The 17,232-nt window shown below is 38.4% G+C and overlaps 1 protein-coding gene across 2 annotated transcripts in view; it reads left to right on the top strand.

The window, feature by feature from the left end:
- Positions 1-16,160, top strand: part of klf13 (Kruppel like factor 13) — a 32,852-nt gene extending 16,692 nt beyond the window's left edge. For both annotated transcript variants that reach the window (XM_006628916.3, XM_069190721.1), the window contains one exon: positions 6,439-16,160. In XM_006628916.3, coding sequence (XP_006628979.1) covers positions 6,439-6,731 — 293 coding nt within the window. In that variant the 3' untranslated portion in view covers positions 6,732-16,160. The remainder of the gene's footprint in view (positions 1-6,438) is intronic.
- Positions 16,161-17,232: the final 1,072 nt, after the last annotated feature.

The following is a 17,232-nucleotide window of genomic DNA, read 5'->3' as shown; positions in this document are numbered from 1 at the left end:
AATGACCACAGAGAGTCAGGACCTCGGTTTTACGTCTCATCCGAAGGACGGCGCCTGTTTACAGTATAGTGTCCCCGTCACTATACTGGAGCATTAGGACCCACATGGACCGCAGGGTGATCCAATGATCAAGTAGTCTAATACAGTGTTGTTTCCTTTTGTGAAGGTAACAATGGGGAAAATGTTAAGTAATTGATATTTGAGTGGAGGAGAGAGCAAATTTGAGGGGTAATTAAATTAATAGTTGTTTTTCTGGAAAAGCTGATTTTGAAGTGGGTTGAGGCACCTCCTCACAGTCTTTCTTTACTGCCCATCAGCCCCTGAAGTGCTGTTCTCTCATTTTGTTTGGCTCCAGTGACTTACTTGTAGCAAGGGATGTGATTAAAAGGCTTCTGGATAACTAATTAAAAGTGCCTGGGCTTTCACTTGTCAGCAGCATGCCCTGAAATCTCTACATATCACCGAGTAAACCAGATGGGCAGAATTTTATCATCCTAATCAAGTGATACAGGTAGCCATCCTTGTAGCAGGTAAATGGCATTCAACGTTTAAAGCTTTTGAGTGATTTAATCTCCTGCGTTTGCTCAAGATGATGTGAAGCAGTGTGACAAAGCCTGGATTTACCTTATCTTTGAGCTAGTTACATGCATACTTTTAGACAAAGAAGAAAAAAGCTCAGTCTATCTGGTTTCTTTCCTATAGAGGTAGTTTCCTAAATTTTGGCTTTATTTCTTTTCAAACTGCATGTTCTGACCTGTAGTTATTCAGGTGGTGATTTTTCACTTATCATTAACTTGATGAACCAATGGCATGACATTTGTTTGACAGGGTCTTTCATTTTGCTTACTGACCCACTGGCACCAAAAGAGAACATTTATATAACCCAAATACCTGTGACATAATCACATCACCCCCGAGAGATACTGGTTTGTCGTTTGCAAGTTAACCTTACATGCCTGATGTGTCTCTTTTTCAGGGTAACTAGGTCACTGTGTTCGCTGTAAGAAAGCAACAATCCATAGCTTTCCTAATTACTACTGCCATTCTAAGAAAGGCAGGCTGGGCTCAGTGCCTATGGCAGTGTTCCAGAAAAAGGCCTGCTTATCAGTAGGTTATGATGTCACAGCGAATGCAGTGACCTGCCAGAAACACAAAAAAGGACCTATTTTTTTCCCCCTTTAAAAAATGAGTTGTATTGAATTGTGCTGCTGCTTTATGTGCTGGTCTTTAAAACAATTACACTCACATCACTTGACCAGTGTTTCCTCATTGTTCTCTCTGAATAACAAAGAGGCCGTTTTCAAAGCTTTTCAGCTTCTCCCGAGTTCTCTTTCTGTCATTCGAACAGAAAAACAACACCATGTGTCAGAAAACTGATAACAAATTTAGGAAACTTGAAAGTCCTTGTGTCAGTTATGTGTTGTTACCCGGCTTTTTTAAAACTTAAAAGTGCAGTTATGGAGCTTTTAAAACTGTAGTGCAACCTCCTCATGTTTATAAATTAAGGTATACCCTTTACCTCAAATGCATGTCAGTTTGTAATGTATGTGCCTTAGCAACTGGTTCCAAGAGAATTTTGCACATGAGGAGTTCCATAAAATAAATAGTTTATGTTCTTATGCTTTTCAGGTGCTTTTTCACTGCTGACTGTGACATTTTGACACCTGACACCATGCATAGTGACTTAGCCCTGGATGAAATCAATATTCTGACCTGTCCAAGGACTGTTAAATCTAAACCCCACACCTGAAAGCAGATTTCTAATGGGCAGAAGGGGAAAACTGCTCTGCTGTGCAGAAAGCAGTGATCTTGGTACCTGTGATTGGTGGGTGGGTCAAGGTTTTGAACTAATCTGGGACTTAGTACTGTACCTACCTTGTGTGGGTGTGCCTATTGACTTCATACTTAGGTGGATACACTGTTACTGCCTTCATAAAACTGTGTGATAAACCCTGTCCAAGGAGCCTACAGAACCCAGAGACTTAATACATGTTGATAGAGAATGTCTTTATCTGTCAAGGGTGTACCCAGACTGGGCAGGGTAGAGGATCTGGAACATTTTCTTGGCCTTTGTCCAAGGCTGTCCCTCCTTTACAGTTTTCACTGCCATTCAGCCACCAGTTTTGTCCGAGCACACAAACCGCATAGTTTTAGCCAAGCTGCAAACCTGAGCTGAACTTGTCTTGTCGATTCCAGCTGCTTTTAAACTTCATTACCTTTCACGGCACTTTGGTTTCTGCTGGTAGCTTGAAAACATGTAGGATGTTGTTAACGTTCTTTTCACTTGTGAGAGTGTCCTTCACTGCAGTGAAACAAATTTCTTTTTCACAAAACATAATCCGCATACGTGTCTTGTTCTCAGATGCTGGTGTTGTATCAGTTACACCTTGAAGTATGCATTTGTTCTTAAATAGCATGTGTAACACCACTGAGCGCAGGAAAAATACAACAAAAAATAATACTTCATAGAATTGTGAGGTTAAAATGGGATCTGTCTCTTCACTCCAACATCATATATATGTCCATTTTTAAAATGTATAAAACCTTAACATCAGCAATTCCTGGACATTCACAACGCAGTTTATGTGTGCATCCCCTACATGAAGTCGGAGGAATGAGCCCTGTGAATGAGCCCAGGCTGTTCTAACTGTGTTTTTGTTGGTGCGGTGAGAATCTGGTGAAAGAGAGCATGCGGCTGGTTTTTGTGCGTGTAATCCAGGGTGAGGTCAGTGCGCGTCCCCTGAGCCACACTGCTCGTTAGGAGGTGAAGTGGTGTAGCTGAGGGTGTAGACTGTGGGAGTCTAGACTTCCTTTGCCTGCTCATTATTACGGCTTTGTCGTCTAGCACTGGTATGGAGGGGTGGGGGTGGGGACCGAAATAAAGGAGTCAGTTATTGTGTTTTGTTTTCGTTCCCCCCCCCCCAATCGTGTCGAGTTGGCAGCGTCTCCAAAATATTTCAGTACATTTCACAGAGTAGGAAACGCTGCTCCAGCTGTCCTCTCAGGTGATCTTCTGAAAAAAGTATCGTGCCACATGCTCTGTCCATTACTGTTGCACGCATGGTTATGGGATTCTTCTCTGTGGACTATAGCTGCATTTGGGTTGTTTTCCAGGTGGCTCTGTGCATTTAGAAGAACATTTTTGATTATTTGCTTGGTAAATACCCACGTCTAGATCAAAAACCCTAAATTTTGGATCTGTCAGATATTTGACCTTTCCCCTAAGAAATCATAAATAACTTGTACTCTGTGACTTTAAAGACAGAAAACAATAACAAATACATGTTGTTTGTTAAATTAATGGTTCGGTTAGTAGATTAATTAAACAATTGGGAGTGTGATGAAATGAAATCCAGCAAATATTTAGGTCACCAAGACCAGGACTGTAAAGCCCTGCTTTAATTGCAGTTATGAAGGAATGATTCTGTACTTCTGTACTTTATGTACCAAGTATTATACTTCATAAAGGATTGTAACAAATACTGAAGTAGGTTTTTTATAATTAAAAGAGCTATCTAACATCTAGGTACACTGTAGTGTTCAGCTTTATACCAAAACCAATATAAATGTTGAACCAAGAAAGCCACACACCAAGATATAGAGTAACATCTGGTTTCTGGTCAAGTTTGTTGTACAATACTTTTGCAACTGATGAGGGGGAGGATGTAAAGTTGGGGTATGAAGCAGGATACTCTTTTGGAAATATGTTATGTGTTGGAAATAACGTGGAATTTATTCAATTCAAATTATTTTTATATAGTGCCTTTCACAACAAGGTTGCCCCAAGGCGCTTAACAAAGCAAGTGACCATGCATGTTGTGAATCCAGAACAGAAGACCAGAAGGCAATGGAGGAGAGGAAACAGAAACCTCTTAGTAAGGGGAAAAGAAACCTCTAGGGGTCCAAGGTCAACTAGCTGCCAAACCCCAACATTATACAATTAAAAAAAAGGAAAAAAATGAATAAAGGTATTAATCCATCCATCATGTCTTCTGTGTGTCAGTACTTCATGCAGATTGCTGTAGACCAGCAAAATCCTCCTAAACGATAGCTATATCCACGATGTCCCGCTTGGATCCAAGGCAGTGGTGCAGCATCCAGCCCATGCGTCATCCGGACATGTGGGGAGGAGAATAGGATAGTCTGGTCAGAACAGATGTATCTACCTGGTGGGCCAACACAGAGACACACAATGGCAGGTACAGCAGGCTATGATGTAAGGTGTGAGTAGGTAATAGGTCTTCAGTCTGGATTTGAATACTGAGATTGACTCGGCATCCCGAACATGGGGTGGGAGACTGTTCTGCAAGCTAGGGGCCATGTATCTAAAGGCTTTACCGCCAACTGTATTTTTATTAATGCGTTGAATATGAAGAAGACCTGCATTCTGTGATCTAAGCGGGCGACTTGGATTGCATACATTAATAAGTTCCATTAGATAGATAGGCGCCTGACCTCTGAAAGCCTTATAAAAAGAAGGATTTTGAATTTAGCCAATTAAGATGAGCCTTTTTGGTTCCTAAATTGTTTGAAAATCCTCTGACATGATTTAAGCCATGTGTACAGCCATGACTGTGTAGCAGTTGCTATCTGAGTGTACTGTATAGCCATGGCACTGTGCTGGGATTCCCTGCGACCCCTTTCATCGATTGAAGAGCCCTGTAGCTGTTTTACCCAAAGCCTTTACTTCAATAGTAGTGCCCTAAAGCTGATGTGACACAATCCATGGTGCTGCTATTTAATCTGTGGTTGTGCAGAAGTTTGTAGCAGCAAAAATAATGTGCATTTGTTAGTCCTGCGTGCTCTGTAAAAGGTCACTTAATACTTGCAGTGACCTAAAAAATGACAAATCAAACTTTTTATTTTTCTAGCACAGTCTTCAAAGTTTTTTTGAAGACATTAGTGACTTTTGTTGTAAATCTGTCATTTTAACAAAGGCAAAATCAGGTTGTATTTGCATCAATATCCACCTAATATATTCAGATGGCTTTCTGAATATTTCTGTTACTATTGCTTTAAAGTGGTAACCTATAAAACCTTTTTATTTGAATTTCAAGTTAGTTCTTCACTGTTTCATATCTCACAATGTTTAATTCTCCAATCAGTCAATCTTATTCAGGTGTAGTGTATGCAGCTATCACAAAAATAAACCAGTAGGGCTTTTAATGTTAATGGGCAGATTGGAGTTCTCTGAAACTGTAGAAACATAGAGTAAAGATTACACAAGTTCATGCTACCAAACAGTGGGAACTGATACTGATTTATATTAGTAAAACAGTGTTTCATCACAATAAAGACTCATTAGAAAGAACTTGCATTATATACAGTATGTTAATATAAGCAATAGATTAGTTTTCTTCATACCATTAAACACTGTAAATTATTTATATTAATTTTTACCATTTGAGTTTAAAACGTAGAAAATGAACAAGAAGTGATTAGTTATATAGGGCACATCATGTTGTTAAGCATTTAATGAGCACCTACAGCTGGTCATTAATTACAGCGAATCCTTTACTTTATTAATAGGGTGACAGTAAAATGATCTAGGATTGACAGCACATTCGAATTTTGCAAGACTCATCTACAGTATACAAAACATAGTACTATAGGATATAGCTAAAGAGGCCACATTCCTTAACAAATTTACCCGATTAAAAATAGGTGCCAATTTAATTGGCTGGGTGCCTGGGTCTCTGAAATTTTATTAGTGATGCATCCCTGCTTGAATGATCTCTGAGTGTTCGGAAAACTTTTTACGCCCGCCACGTTTCAACACTGTGACAAAAACAGATTGTGTTAAATATTTTGAAACCTTATTAGTAATGCACTAAAAAGCATGGTTTCTAATTGAGAATTTCACTAGCGCAACACAGTTTCTGGTATGGGATGTCATGATACTAGTCAGCTTTTTTTTTCTAAAATACTGTCGAATGAAAGGGCCATCTCCCTCATGTTTGTATGGCTTATTTGATGTGCTCTTTTCACCTTATTTTCAATTTTCCCCTGGCTCTTTATGCTGACAGCCCATAAACACGTAGTCTTCCATGGCTAGAAAAGGTCAGGATAAATCCCCATATTATTTGAATTCCTTTTTGTGTCTCTCTTATTTAAATTTGTATCAATTACAGCTGTGCAGCCGGTACAAAGTTCTTCATACAGAAAATAAAGGCTACAAAAATCAAGCATGTTCGAGGTATTTTTAATTCAATCTCCAATGTTAAGGGTAGATGTAATATGGATGAGCCAGGGCTTTAAAAGACAGTGCCTACACAGATGTGTCCGGTGTCACATGTGGAGCGAATCCCCTTGTCCCAGCAGAGCTGGCATTTTCCCTCCGGCTGGTCTTGGGGGACCCTGGGGCCCAGCCCGTGAGCACGAGGTGCACTTGCCATAAACATGGCCGCTCACGCTTCCCCCCGCCCTCTTGTCTTGCAGGAGAACGGCCGTTTCCCTGCACCTGGCCCGACTGCAGCAAGAAGTTCGCCCGCTCGGACGAGCTCGCCCGCCACTACCGCACCCACACGGGCGAGAAGAAGTTTGGCTGCCCTCTCTGCGAGAAGCGCTTCATGCGCAGCGACCACCTGATGAAGCACGCCCGCCGCCACTCCGACTTCCAGCCCGGCATGCTCAAGAGGCCCTACGGCGCCGGCGCCCGCACGGGCTCCCTCAGTGACTACAGCCGCTCGGACGCTTCCAGCCCCACCCTCAGCCCCGCCAGCTCGCCTTAAACCCCGCTTGCACTGGACGCCCGCACTTTCAGCCTCCGCCAGATGCCCCCAAGTCTTGTGGAATTCTCTTCCTTATACCTGTGTTGCACACTTGTTAGTGCCCCTATGCTAATTGCTGTACCGTACTGTGCTGTACTGTACATAGCTGCCTATTGTAGTGCAATTTCTCGGACACCTTTGCTCAAGAAACCTTCCCAGCCAGTGATTCTATATCCGATATGTCTGTATTTTTGTAGCTTCTGGCCATTGCCAGGTTATTATCTATAGTGTTTTTATTTTATTTCTTTTCTTTTTAGCAACTTGTTTCAGGAAAAAAAAAATGTCAAAAGTATATTGATTATTCTTCACCTTTATTTAAGACGGGGAAAAAAAGATCACATCTACACCTCAGGATTCAAGACCGATTTTTGTTTTCTTAACTACTTAACTGACTGCACAATACAAGCATCACTTTACTCTGAAATTCAACGCAGTTGAATTTTACGCCCTGCTCAGGGAAGGCCTCATTAGCTTGAAAGAATGAACGCAATGAAGATACACACATAAAAAAACAGCCTTACACTCAACAATATTTGCACTCTTTTTTGTATATTTTTTGTTAGTTTTCACACTGGGGGGAAACTAGCACTGGAATTACAGTAAAGTAAGCCCAAGGGTTTTTTTTTTCTGTCTCTACCAGAACCTATAATTAAGACAATAGTGGAGGACATTGAAATGAAAGACCACTTGCTGTTTCTTTTGAGACTGGAAATGACACACAGAAAATATTTCTCCTGTTTTCATTTTATCAAGAAAAAAAATCTTTCTGATCTCCATTCACGCAGCAAGCTGTTGGCAACCAAACCACAGCACCTTGAAAGAGATCTACATACTGTACAGTCTGTTTTTTTTTAAAGGGAAATGGGTCTTTTTGCTGTTTGAGTTTGGGCGATTACAGCACTGCATGTGTTGTAGCTTCCTATTTCTCTTAACCTCCCTCTCCAACATGAATAAATGGTGTAGAAGTGGTTTGTATGTTGGGAAAAAAACAGGACTCAACAGAGTCAGAGAAAAAGTTTTGAAGCAGCTGTTTCATAGTTTAAGAACAAGACTTTAATCTGCAGATGTTTCATAGTGCGAATTATGTAGTATTTAAGCATCAGTGCTGGTGTTTTATGGTATGCTAATGGATCGCTCTTTTCTTCAGAACACAGGTCAAATCTTATCTTATCCAAGCGGGTTCATCATTTCATTCATTCTAATGTAAAAAGCCTAGATGAGGCCAAAAACGAACATAGTTTAAAGTGAAGAAGTGTGATTAGTAAGAAATTATACTGTCATAAAATATACCTTTCTTAAAGTTTCTTAGGTAATTAAGTCACTATTCATTCGAAAGGATTCCAAAGCCTAGTCTAACTCGACATACCTCCGAAAGAAAGATTTTAAAGTTCTAATCTATACAAGAATAATCCAGAACTACCATTTACTTCTCTGCCCAGTGTGCTGGGAGACCGAATAGTATCTTCAAGTCTCGCAGGTGTTCAATTAAACCAGTCATAACACAGATCCTTCTGTTTTGACCACTCTCCAAAACAAACTGCAAGTCTCCTCTGCATGGTGTAGACCTCGCACTAGGAAATATTTGGCTCCCACAAGAGATTATTTTTAGTATGCAGGAGGGGCTGAAAAATGCCACTTTAGTGAAAGTTTCCTTGCCTTTCCTGCACAACCTGTCTGAGAGAAAAAGTGTCTAATTTATGTTGAGAAAAAAGACAGAATTAGGGCAATCATTTCTGTAGATGGAAACAGGGGTTTTAATTTAGATTATTACAAACCTAGTGTGAGATTTATTTGTAAACTGCAAAAATTAAATCAAATTGTGTGTCAGAGGATTCTTGTACAAGCCGGGAAATATACATTTAATTATGGATGGTTCTCTAGTGTATCTGAGGAAGTTTAAAACAATAAGCCCAATGTAAATATTAGTGACTTTCTAAGTAGAGCCCTTTTAAGTTTCTTAAGGGTAAAACAAAGATAACACTCCTAGTAGGTTTCCATTGTTAAAGGTCACGCCTGCTATTTCAGTCTATTTGAATCACCAAGATGTAATAAACACAAAAACGCACATATAGAATACAGCACCATAGCACAGGCTGTGCAGGTGGGTCTCTAGAACTGCCATATGGGTTGTGGCCTGAGTGCCACAGCTATCTGCACAAGCCGGGAATTGTGAGTCGATGTGGCAAAAACAAGATAGCAGGCTGTGCACAGACATGCAAGCTACTCCGCTCCACAGGAGCAACAGGCAAAAAGGTTTGGAGGTCTAAAACTCACCCCCTTACTTATTACTTGAAGCAGCAGAATGAAGGAAAAAACATGTACATGTTTTGATACACAGGAAGTGCTTTGCTACAAAGTCTACTGATTTTCCTCTTGCAGAAATTGGTGCAAAACGAAACCTCCTTAATAAACCTCCCTAAGTGCATAAGAGTTCTGTGTGCTTGATGTGTCCTAGGGATCAGAAAACGAAGGGCGAACTCTCTGAAAAAAGTGTATCTGACTTTCCTTGTCACGTTCCCTGTCTCAGAGCAGAGGAAGGTGTATTCCAAGCTGTAAAGGAATATTTGGTGAAAGACGCCCTACCAAAACCCTTCTAAAATAATCCATCTTAAACTAAAATAAAACATTCATAGGCTCTGTAAACCTAATATATTAGAATTTGACATTATCTTTCTGTTTCTGTAATTCCACAGTTCTGACATTTCAAATGGTCTTGCCACTTTTAGGAAAAGGGACATTTTGAAGCATAATTAATCAGAAAAAAGACCAAAAGGTTGGAATTGTGGTGTTCTGCTAAAACAATTACATTTGAAATATCATTATTTAATTGCTTACAGGACATCTGAGTTTTTCCCCTGACTTTATTATCACACAGCATACTTCATTACAGCAGTAAGGTGAGATCTCCTTGTAATAACATTTATTCTAATTATTTATGAAGTAAGTGCCATATTCACAGTGCTCTCAGACAGACAGAATCAATCACAACAGCATTAGGGACTACAGTGAGGTGCTTTTTATAAGCAGAAAGCAGAAAGGTTCACTCCCACCTCATTGTTTACTTGTAAAAGTTGCTGCTTTTCAGTAAAATGTGTCAGCTTGTTACAGTTTCAAAACTACTAAACAGCTGCTTTTCAACTTTTTTTCCTCCTCTTTTTCCAACAGGATTTAGGGAGGGCAAGAATACCAACCTTTTGTTGAAATAAATGGAGTTGTAAGTTAAGACATATCAATCTGGGGGAGGGAGGGGTGGATCGGGAATATTCTACCCCTGCATATCTGCAGAGGATCTTTGCTGTTATGGTTGAGATTTTACTGAGGAAGACTACAGTGTGTCCCCTTTTCTATGGCAGAGGTAGAATGTCCTGTGCAGGAAGGCACACAGGAGCAGCCCTGCTTCACAGTTTGGACACAGGTCTTAAGATATTTGCATGGCCTGGTGGTCTACACCTGTGCATGACAAATGTTCAAAGCAGTGCATTCAGCTGCAGTGCTTTCTCTCGACAAAAACGTTGTTTTCTCGTATGGGAACAGGGTCTGAAAGACTGTCAGCATGTACACGCACGTACTTAGTATGCCTCAAGTCCTCCTTGGGGTATCCAAGGCAATAAGGCAGTGACACGTGTGAGATTGTAGTTTGCTTTGGAAAGACTGTTTTCTGGTCCCTTAGCCATTCTCCTTTGCTCCTGCATGGAGAGGAGTGCCCAAGTGGGGAAAAGAAGCCCCACTGTAAACTTGGAAGACTGATTCCAGGAGAAAGGAGGCAGCTGGACGGCTGTGAATGGCCTGCCTTGTCTTTCTGCCTGTCCATTGGGCCTCTCTTCTGAGCCTCCGCAAAGCACATAGTCAGCTTTTCTTATTAATAAAGAAAACAGCCCTTACAAAAATATATTGTACCGTCAAAACAGCATTAATACAATAAACCACATATAAAGCCTTTCCACTATTAACTTACACTCTTAAATTATTTACAGACTGCAATATGAAACTTGGATTTCTGCTGCTTTACCTCCAGGATTCAAAGTGAGAAAATAAAAACTCAGCTGGTTGTTTCTCTTCTTTAAGGTCATTCAGCCTGAATGGTTAACTAAATCCCACAAAGACTTGCCAGTATATATTCACCCTGTGTGGCTAAATCCGCTCTTTTATTGGTTTCTTATCGCTTCAGCTGTGGTGCTGGAAAGTAGAATTTTGCTTTGCGTTACGTTGCAGAAAATCCATTTAAACATTCTATTACATATTTAATAGCTTAAATTACAGTAAGTGTAGAGTACGTTTAAATAAGACATACATTAAATGTAAAAATTAGAGGAAAGCCCTCTTAGTGTTTTACTTTGCAGTACTTTTGTGTCCCATTGCCTTACCTAGTCAGGATAACAAATTTTTAAATCAGCAACCAGAACACACTTACCTCAGGGCATGCATAAACAGGATTTACTTGGACATTGAAATATATTTTTAGGATTCGCTTTTTTTTTAGGATCTAGTGCAGAGAAGCCTTCCTGTAATTTCCTCTATTGGAGCAGTTCTAATAAACCTGTCCCTCCGATCTCTTGAACACTTGTCCCATGACTGCAGGACAGCATGGGAAGGTCACCCCAAAACTCTTAAGGTGATGATTTCAATCCCTGGGTCATCTCAGGATGTTAGGAAGTCTGTTATAAAACTGCAGTACTAGAGCAGACTTGTCTAGAGACACAGGCCGTCATTAAATCAGAATTTCTAAACACCCAACAAGTGCAAATTACAAATCCTCCTTACCTAATTAAAACCCACCATGAAGTCCTGAAGCATTTGTAATTTGTGATTTGCAGGTGTGCAATTTAATCTGGAGCCCAAATATAGAATTAATCTATAATTAAGACGATAAGTGTTCTTTTTCCTTATTTTTTAAAACCTTTTCTAGGAAAATGCTGAGAATATGTGCAGGGGCATATGCGACACCAGGAGTGGTGGCCTGTATTCATTAAGCACCACATGCAGTAAAGCCTGTCTTTTTTTAAAAACACATTCCCAACGATATATGAAATCAAAAAGCAAGACTGAAACAATGGGGATTCTTAAATGTATCACTGTGAAAGATTTGAGCTGAGGTTCGCTTTGAATGCCTTTGAAGTGTCACGGATATGTGTTAATTGTACTGTGAACACGGCTCGATATTCCAGCTCTGACCGAAATTACAGTTGGGCTCTTCTGCACAACACAAGGCTCCTCATGTTGTTTGTAAAGCATTACATCTGACCATCCACTGCCAATTTTTTGTGATAATGCTACTATCATGAAAATGCTTTAAAGCTTTCCATGCAGCATTTTAGCTCATTATTTTATTTTGTATTAAGCAATAGCACTTACAAATACTCCCAATGCTAAAGGTTTATACTATAACTGGTAGACTTTCTTCGGTGATGTAAATGTGTATTGCAGAGAATTTCTGTAGTGTAATAAATAGCAACTGTTAAGCGATTAATAATTAATTCCCAGTTATATTTTTGGGGATCCTCTTTATTTAATCATTGTTGAAATAAATTCTTTTTTAAGTGTATAAGTAAGGCCTGGGCTTCTTTTTCACTGTACCAAATCTGGGGTGATTAATGGCACGAACAACTGCTTAAGGCTTGCCCAGCTCTATCATATGCATTGTCTGGTCAAGATTATTAACTTTGACTAGAAAGTTATGGGTATTTTCATTTTTTTTTTAATGTGTTCATTTAAGTATTGTATATTCATTTATTTTATTAATTTTTAGATTGTTGTGTTCAGGTCGTGTAATAATGTGTTTTTTTATATGTCTACAGCATTATATTAATTTTCCTTTTATAGCCACTTCAATTGCTGGTGCCATTTTGGCAATGGACAAAGTAGCATCCTTTTAATTTACGTTGCATTAGGCAAAGAGTTCGTTCAGTACGGAGAACTCAAAATCTAAACTGGTTGCTGCCATGAATCATATGTGAACTAAATCCTCTCCAGCAACTAAAATTGAAGCTGAGTGTTCCTTTATAGCTTTACGACTTTTGTTCAGGGAGTGCTGAGGTGTACAATTGGGAAGGGGCAAAAAAGGGAATTCTCCTGGCTTTTAAATGCAGGCATCTCTCCTTTTTGTAAATGTATATCCGACAGCCTTGCTATGATGTATTCTACTTCATTCTGAATGTTGCTCAACCATCTTGAGACCACAGCATTGTGATGTAGTACTCTTCCCTTTTCATTCCTATTGTTTTTTTGTGTAACCCACTAGATATAAATATTGTTGTTTTTGACAGTGACCCAGGAATTACTTTTTTTTAGTTACAAGGCAGTCACCTGGCTTGAACAATACCCTAAGGCAAGATATCTACTTTTGATAACATATAAAAATGTCATATTTATACCCATGTCATGTCAGAGCCAGGGTGGTTAGTCACTCATAACTGCCAACAGTATTTGGCAATTGAATCCTAGCTACAGTAGCTGCAGGATGGTGCACTGCATTTGTCAACATTAGACTTAGATATTCAAGTTTATACATCATAAAAATTGTTTAAAAGGTTTGAAATGCAACTTTGCAAAGCTTTGAGCTATAGGGTTTTGAGATTTATAAACTTAGAGGAAAATCCAGTATAAGAAAATTAATTTAAACAGGTCTTTTGCTGGAAACCAGTAACATTTTAAAACAGATTTTATATGCCCATATGTAAAATGAAAGTACACCTATCACGTGTATCCAAATATGGTGCCGTCTAAATAAATGATATGTGGTTTCGTTCGAATTAAAGAAATTTACAAAGGTGAATACCGGAGTAACTGCAGTGGTCACAGTGCATCATTTGATTTAATTGTGATTTTATCAGGTGCCAAAGCTATACAGTAAGTGTGGTCCTTTCTATTGGTAAAAAGATAATGTAAAACCGTTGCAAAAGTCCATAGATCTGTCTGAAGACATTGGCAGAAAACTAAATTGTATAGGTTTCTATATAAATTTAATGTTTCTGTGTATGTATGGGTCAGAATGAAAACAAGGTTTGTGAAAAATTCTCAAGTACCTTTATAGTTATGCTGTATTGACCTTTTATAGTTTGATTTCTTTAATTTCACGTTAATTCTACTTGTTTTCCTGTATATTATTTGGGCTCCCTTTAGATTCAGATGCTTTGAGTTTGTTAGTTTTAATTTTCTTCAGATTGAAAATGTCTCTGCTTAACTGTTCAGGAATAGTATATTGCAGTTGAGTTGTAGCACAGTTCTGGAATAAAATGTTCTGTTCACGTGAATGCCTACCCATTCCAAAGGATTTAATTGTTGTCTATATTGCTGCTTTGCATCAAACCAATGTACCAGATCTTTGAGTTTATTTATTTTTTTCAACTTGTACTGTACTTTGACTGTGATCCATTTACTTGTAATGTGTTGTAATACTTTGTGATTATTAGATTGGGTACTTTTGCATCACAAATTCAACGTTTGCTTTTCTTCTGCTACGTTTCTTAGTTTTAAAAAAATATTTCTGCCTTACATGTGATTTTCTGTTTTTGTTTTAAATCTTTCTATGTGTACTAGGCTGGTCCTTCATATTAAACAAAATAAAAACAAAACCCAGGGCTGACTTGAAAGGGATGGATGTTATGGCTGTTTAATTTGGAAATCTGCTTGCTGATTTTCTAAAATATAAGTTGAGATAATTTTTTGGTTGGTTCGTCTTTTACGTGAGGAATTTTGCTACAGTATCTCGATGTGCAGGGACATGTATGATAGAATAGTAGACTGCACATTGGAAAAGTGAAGCTTTTTTATTTTTCAGGGGTGTAAATGACTGAAGTGATGTCAGGATGATTGTCGTGGCACAATGCGCTCAGTCTTAGGTTTATTACAATTAAAAAGAGCAAATTTTCTTATATTATTTGGAATGAATTCAGGAACCAGTGAAAAGCTTCAGGAGAGGATGAGTGTTCATGTGAAATGTTTTCATTGTCCCTTGAATATTGCCATGAAAATTTGCACAGCAATTGTATAGTGTCTTTTTCCCTTTTTGTGCTACCCTTTCAGTGATTGAACTGTGATTTGCCATGCTTTTGTTCATATCTCACCACACATTTTTGTACTTTTGTCACATTGATTCATGCATTAACCTTTCTACACTGTAATAACTTTTTATTAGGGGAAATCATCTCGTTACAACTTTTTACAGCATTGTATTTTCTGTATTTTATTGGTATTTTCTGGTGATAAGTGGTAATTATCACATATGTTTTCAGTTACCCATTGCAGAACACAAACAGAACTATGCTTCTACAGTTCAGATTGCTCAAACGCAGTAAGAATAGCAGTGTATACGGAATTATGTGTACAAATGGAAAGAACATAGATAATTCCTTGTCTTTTCAATCACTCTTTTATGGTTGATGTTTCTGTATACAGAATGAGAAAGAAAATGTGCTTATTCAGCATCAGTAATCAAAATAAATTCCCCCAAATAATAACAATTCCTTAAAGAATTATGACAGCCCCCCCACATAAAAGTGTGCTCCAGTAATTGACTTACATAAGTATTTGTAAATTATAATTAACTGAGCCGCCTAGATACATGTCTGATTTTTGTTTTAAAAGTGTCTCCAGCGGTTACTTGCACGTGATGCATGTGTACTTACTGGAGCAAGTTTACAAATCCAGTGAGAACAGGGGACTGCAATTTACACGAAATAAACACTCAGTACTTTTTTCGTGCCGAAACCCAGGTCAGACTAAGACTTGACATACATGGGAGGTGAAATCTACAGAAACGAGCTGACTGACACATCCCCTGAATGTCTCGTTGGGTTACAGTAGTTATTGAAATGTTTTCATCATTAATCTATGCCTTTCACTGCTTTTTGCAAATTGTACTCTCAGTCTTCACTTCACATTTGATGTTGGAAAGAGAAATAAGCAATGGCACAGAAATATAATTTGCCCTTTCGATCTGAACAAAGCCTTCCTTCCTTGAGGACTTGTCTGTCATTTCTCTTTTTGACACCATCCCATGCCTCTTATACGACGCGATGATGCTTGTTTCCTTTCTAGACAGGAGTGTTACTTGCTTTATAATTTAACTATTATTTAACTTTGGGCCAGTTTTCTTTTCCCCCCATGAACTCATTAAAACTGCCGTGTATCATATTTCTCAATCAACCAAATCACTACATTGAAGTATTACAGTTGTACAGTTCCATAAATTATATACAGATATTAATGTGCTGGTCTATTGTTGCTCTGCTGTACCTTTTTATTACATATTTTTTACTTGTTAGACAATATATTGTGACTATGTCCTATGCAAAAGAAAATTAACAGAATTTTTAAATATTGTATGTTGTCTTAACTTGTATGCATGAGTTAGTGAAGTTTACATTTGGAAATAAATTCATAAATAACCAACTCTTTCGGATTTATTTTCTTGCTTTACTTCAATGGTGAGAAAAACAACCCTCCTTTCAGATAAATTCCTTTCATAACATTTATTTTTAGCATTGACACCAAAACAACATATCCCTTCGGCTACTAGCTACAGTACATTGCCATTTATACTTCATGTGGTTAGATGTTTTGGGTTACATCATTACCTCAGCCATGTGCAACATAGGTTTGGTGCTCTCAGGCAATCAACTAAGGAAAATTAGTCTAATTCTTGCATCCTTGGAGACCCTGATCTTAAATATAATTTCTGTGACAAAGTACTGATTACCATTTTAAATTAGGGCCAGAGGTTTTCCATTCCCACTGAAGAAACCACCCAATGGCTCTTGTGTGAGAGTATGCAAAGATGCCTGGAACTATGCGCAATCATGTTTCTCAACCACAGCAACACACTGATTGCTGTATTCAGCAAGAACCTTGCCAGGCCTGTAGAATGAGCAGAAAAATGTGATTTTTTTGTGAAGATTTTGCTCAGGACTGGTAAAAATCTTTTAATGAACTCAATTCAAGTATCCAAAGATTCGTACCTTATCAACGAGTATTTATTTTCCTGGCTTTTATTTTGGGGGGGATTCCTGTTCTTTGACATTTTTAGTTTTGTTGATCTCGCAAACAAAACCCAGCTAGTATATCAATTTCATAGCATGCTGTTGGACAAATGTGTTGTTTTCTTGAAATAGCCGTAAAAAGTAACAATCTCCAGAATGCAAGGCAATATGCAGTACAGCTGAATGTACAGTATTATGAAAAAGATAAGGTAATTGTCTTGTAGCTTAGCCCCTTAGAATGCTGATCTGCAATCTACTTGAAAGGTTTATAATAAGTTACCCCACATGAGCAGGCACATCCAGCTTATAAATGTGCCTTTAGCATTATGAAGCGGGACTATGGTTCTGCCTCGCTCATAAATTAATTAATTAATTAACAAAAGCTTAATTAACAAAAATGTATCTTTTTTCTGAAGATTTTTGAACATCCAGTTTTTCTGTGACACCCTCTCCATATGGGAATAACCAGCTGTGTGTTTTTTCAT

Source organism: Lepisosteus oculatus, chromosome 5 (genome assembly GCF_040954835.1).
Source record: "Lepisosteus oculatus isolate fLepOcu1 chromosome 5, fLepOcu1.hap2, whole genome shotgun sequence".
Taxonomy (NCBI): domain Eukaryota; kingdom Metazoa; phylum Chordata; class Actinopteri; order Semionotiformes; family Lepisosteidae; genus Lepisosteus; species Lepisosteus oculatus.
Note: the sequence above shows the minus strand (reverse complement) of the source record. Positions and strands in the feature narration are given on the sequence as shown.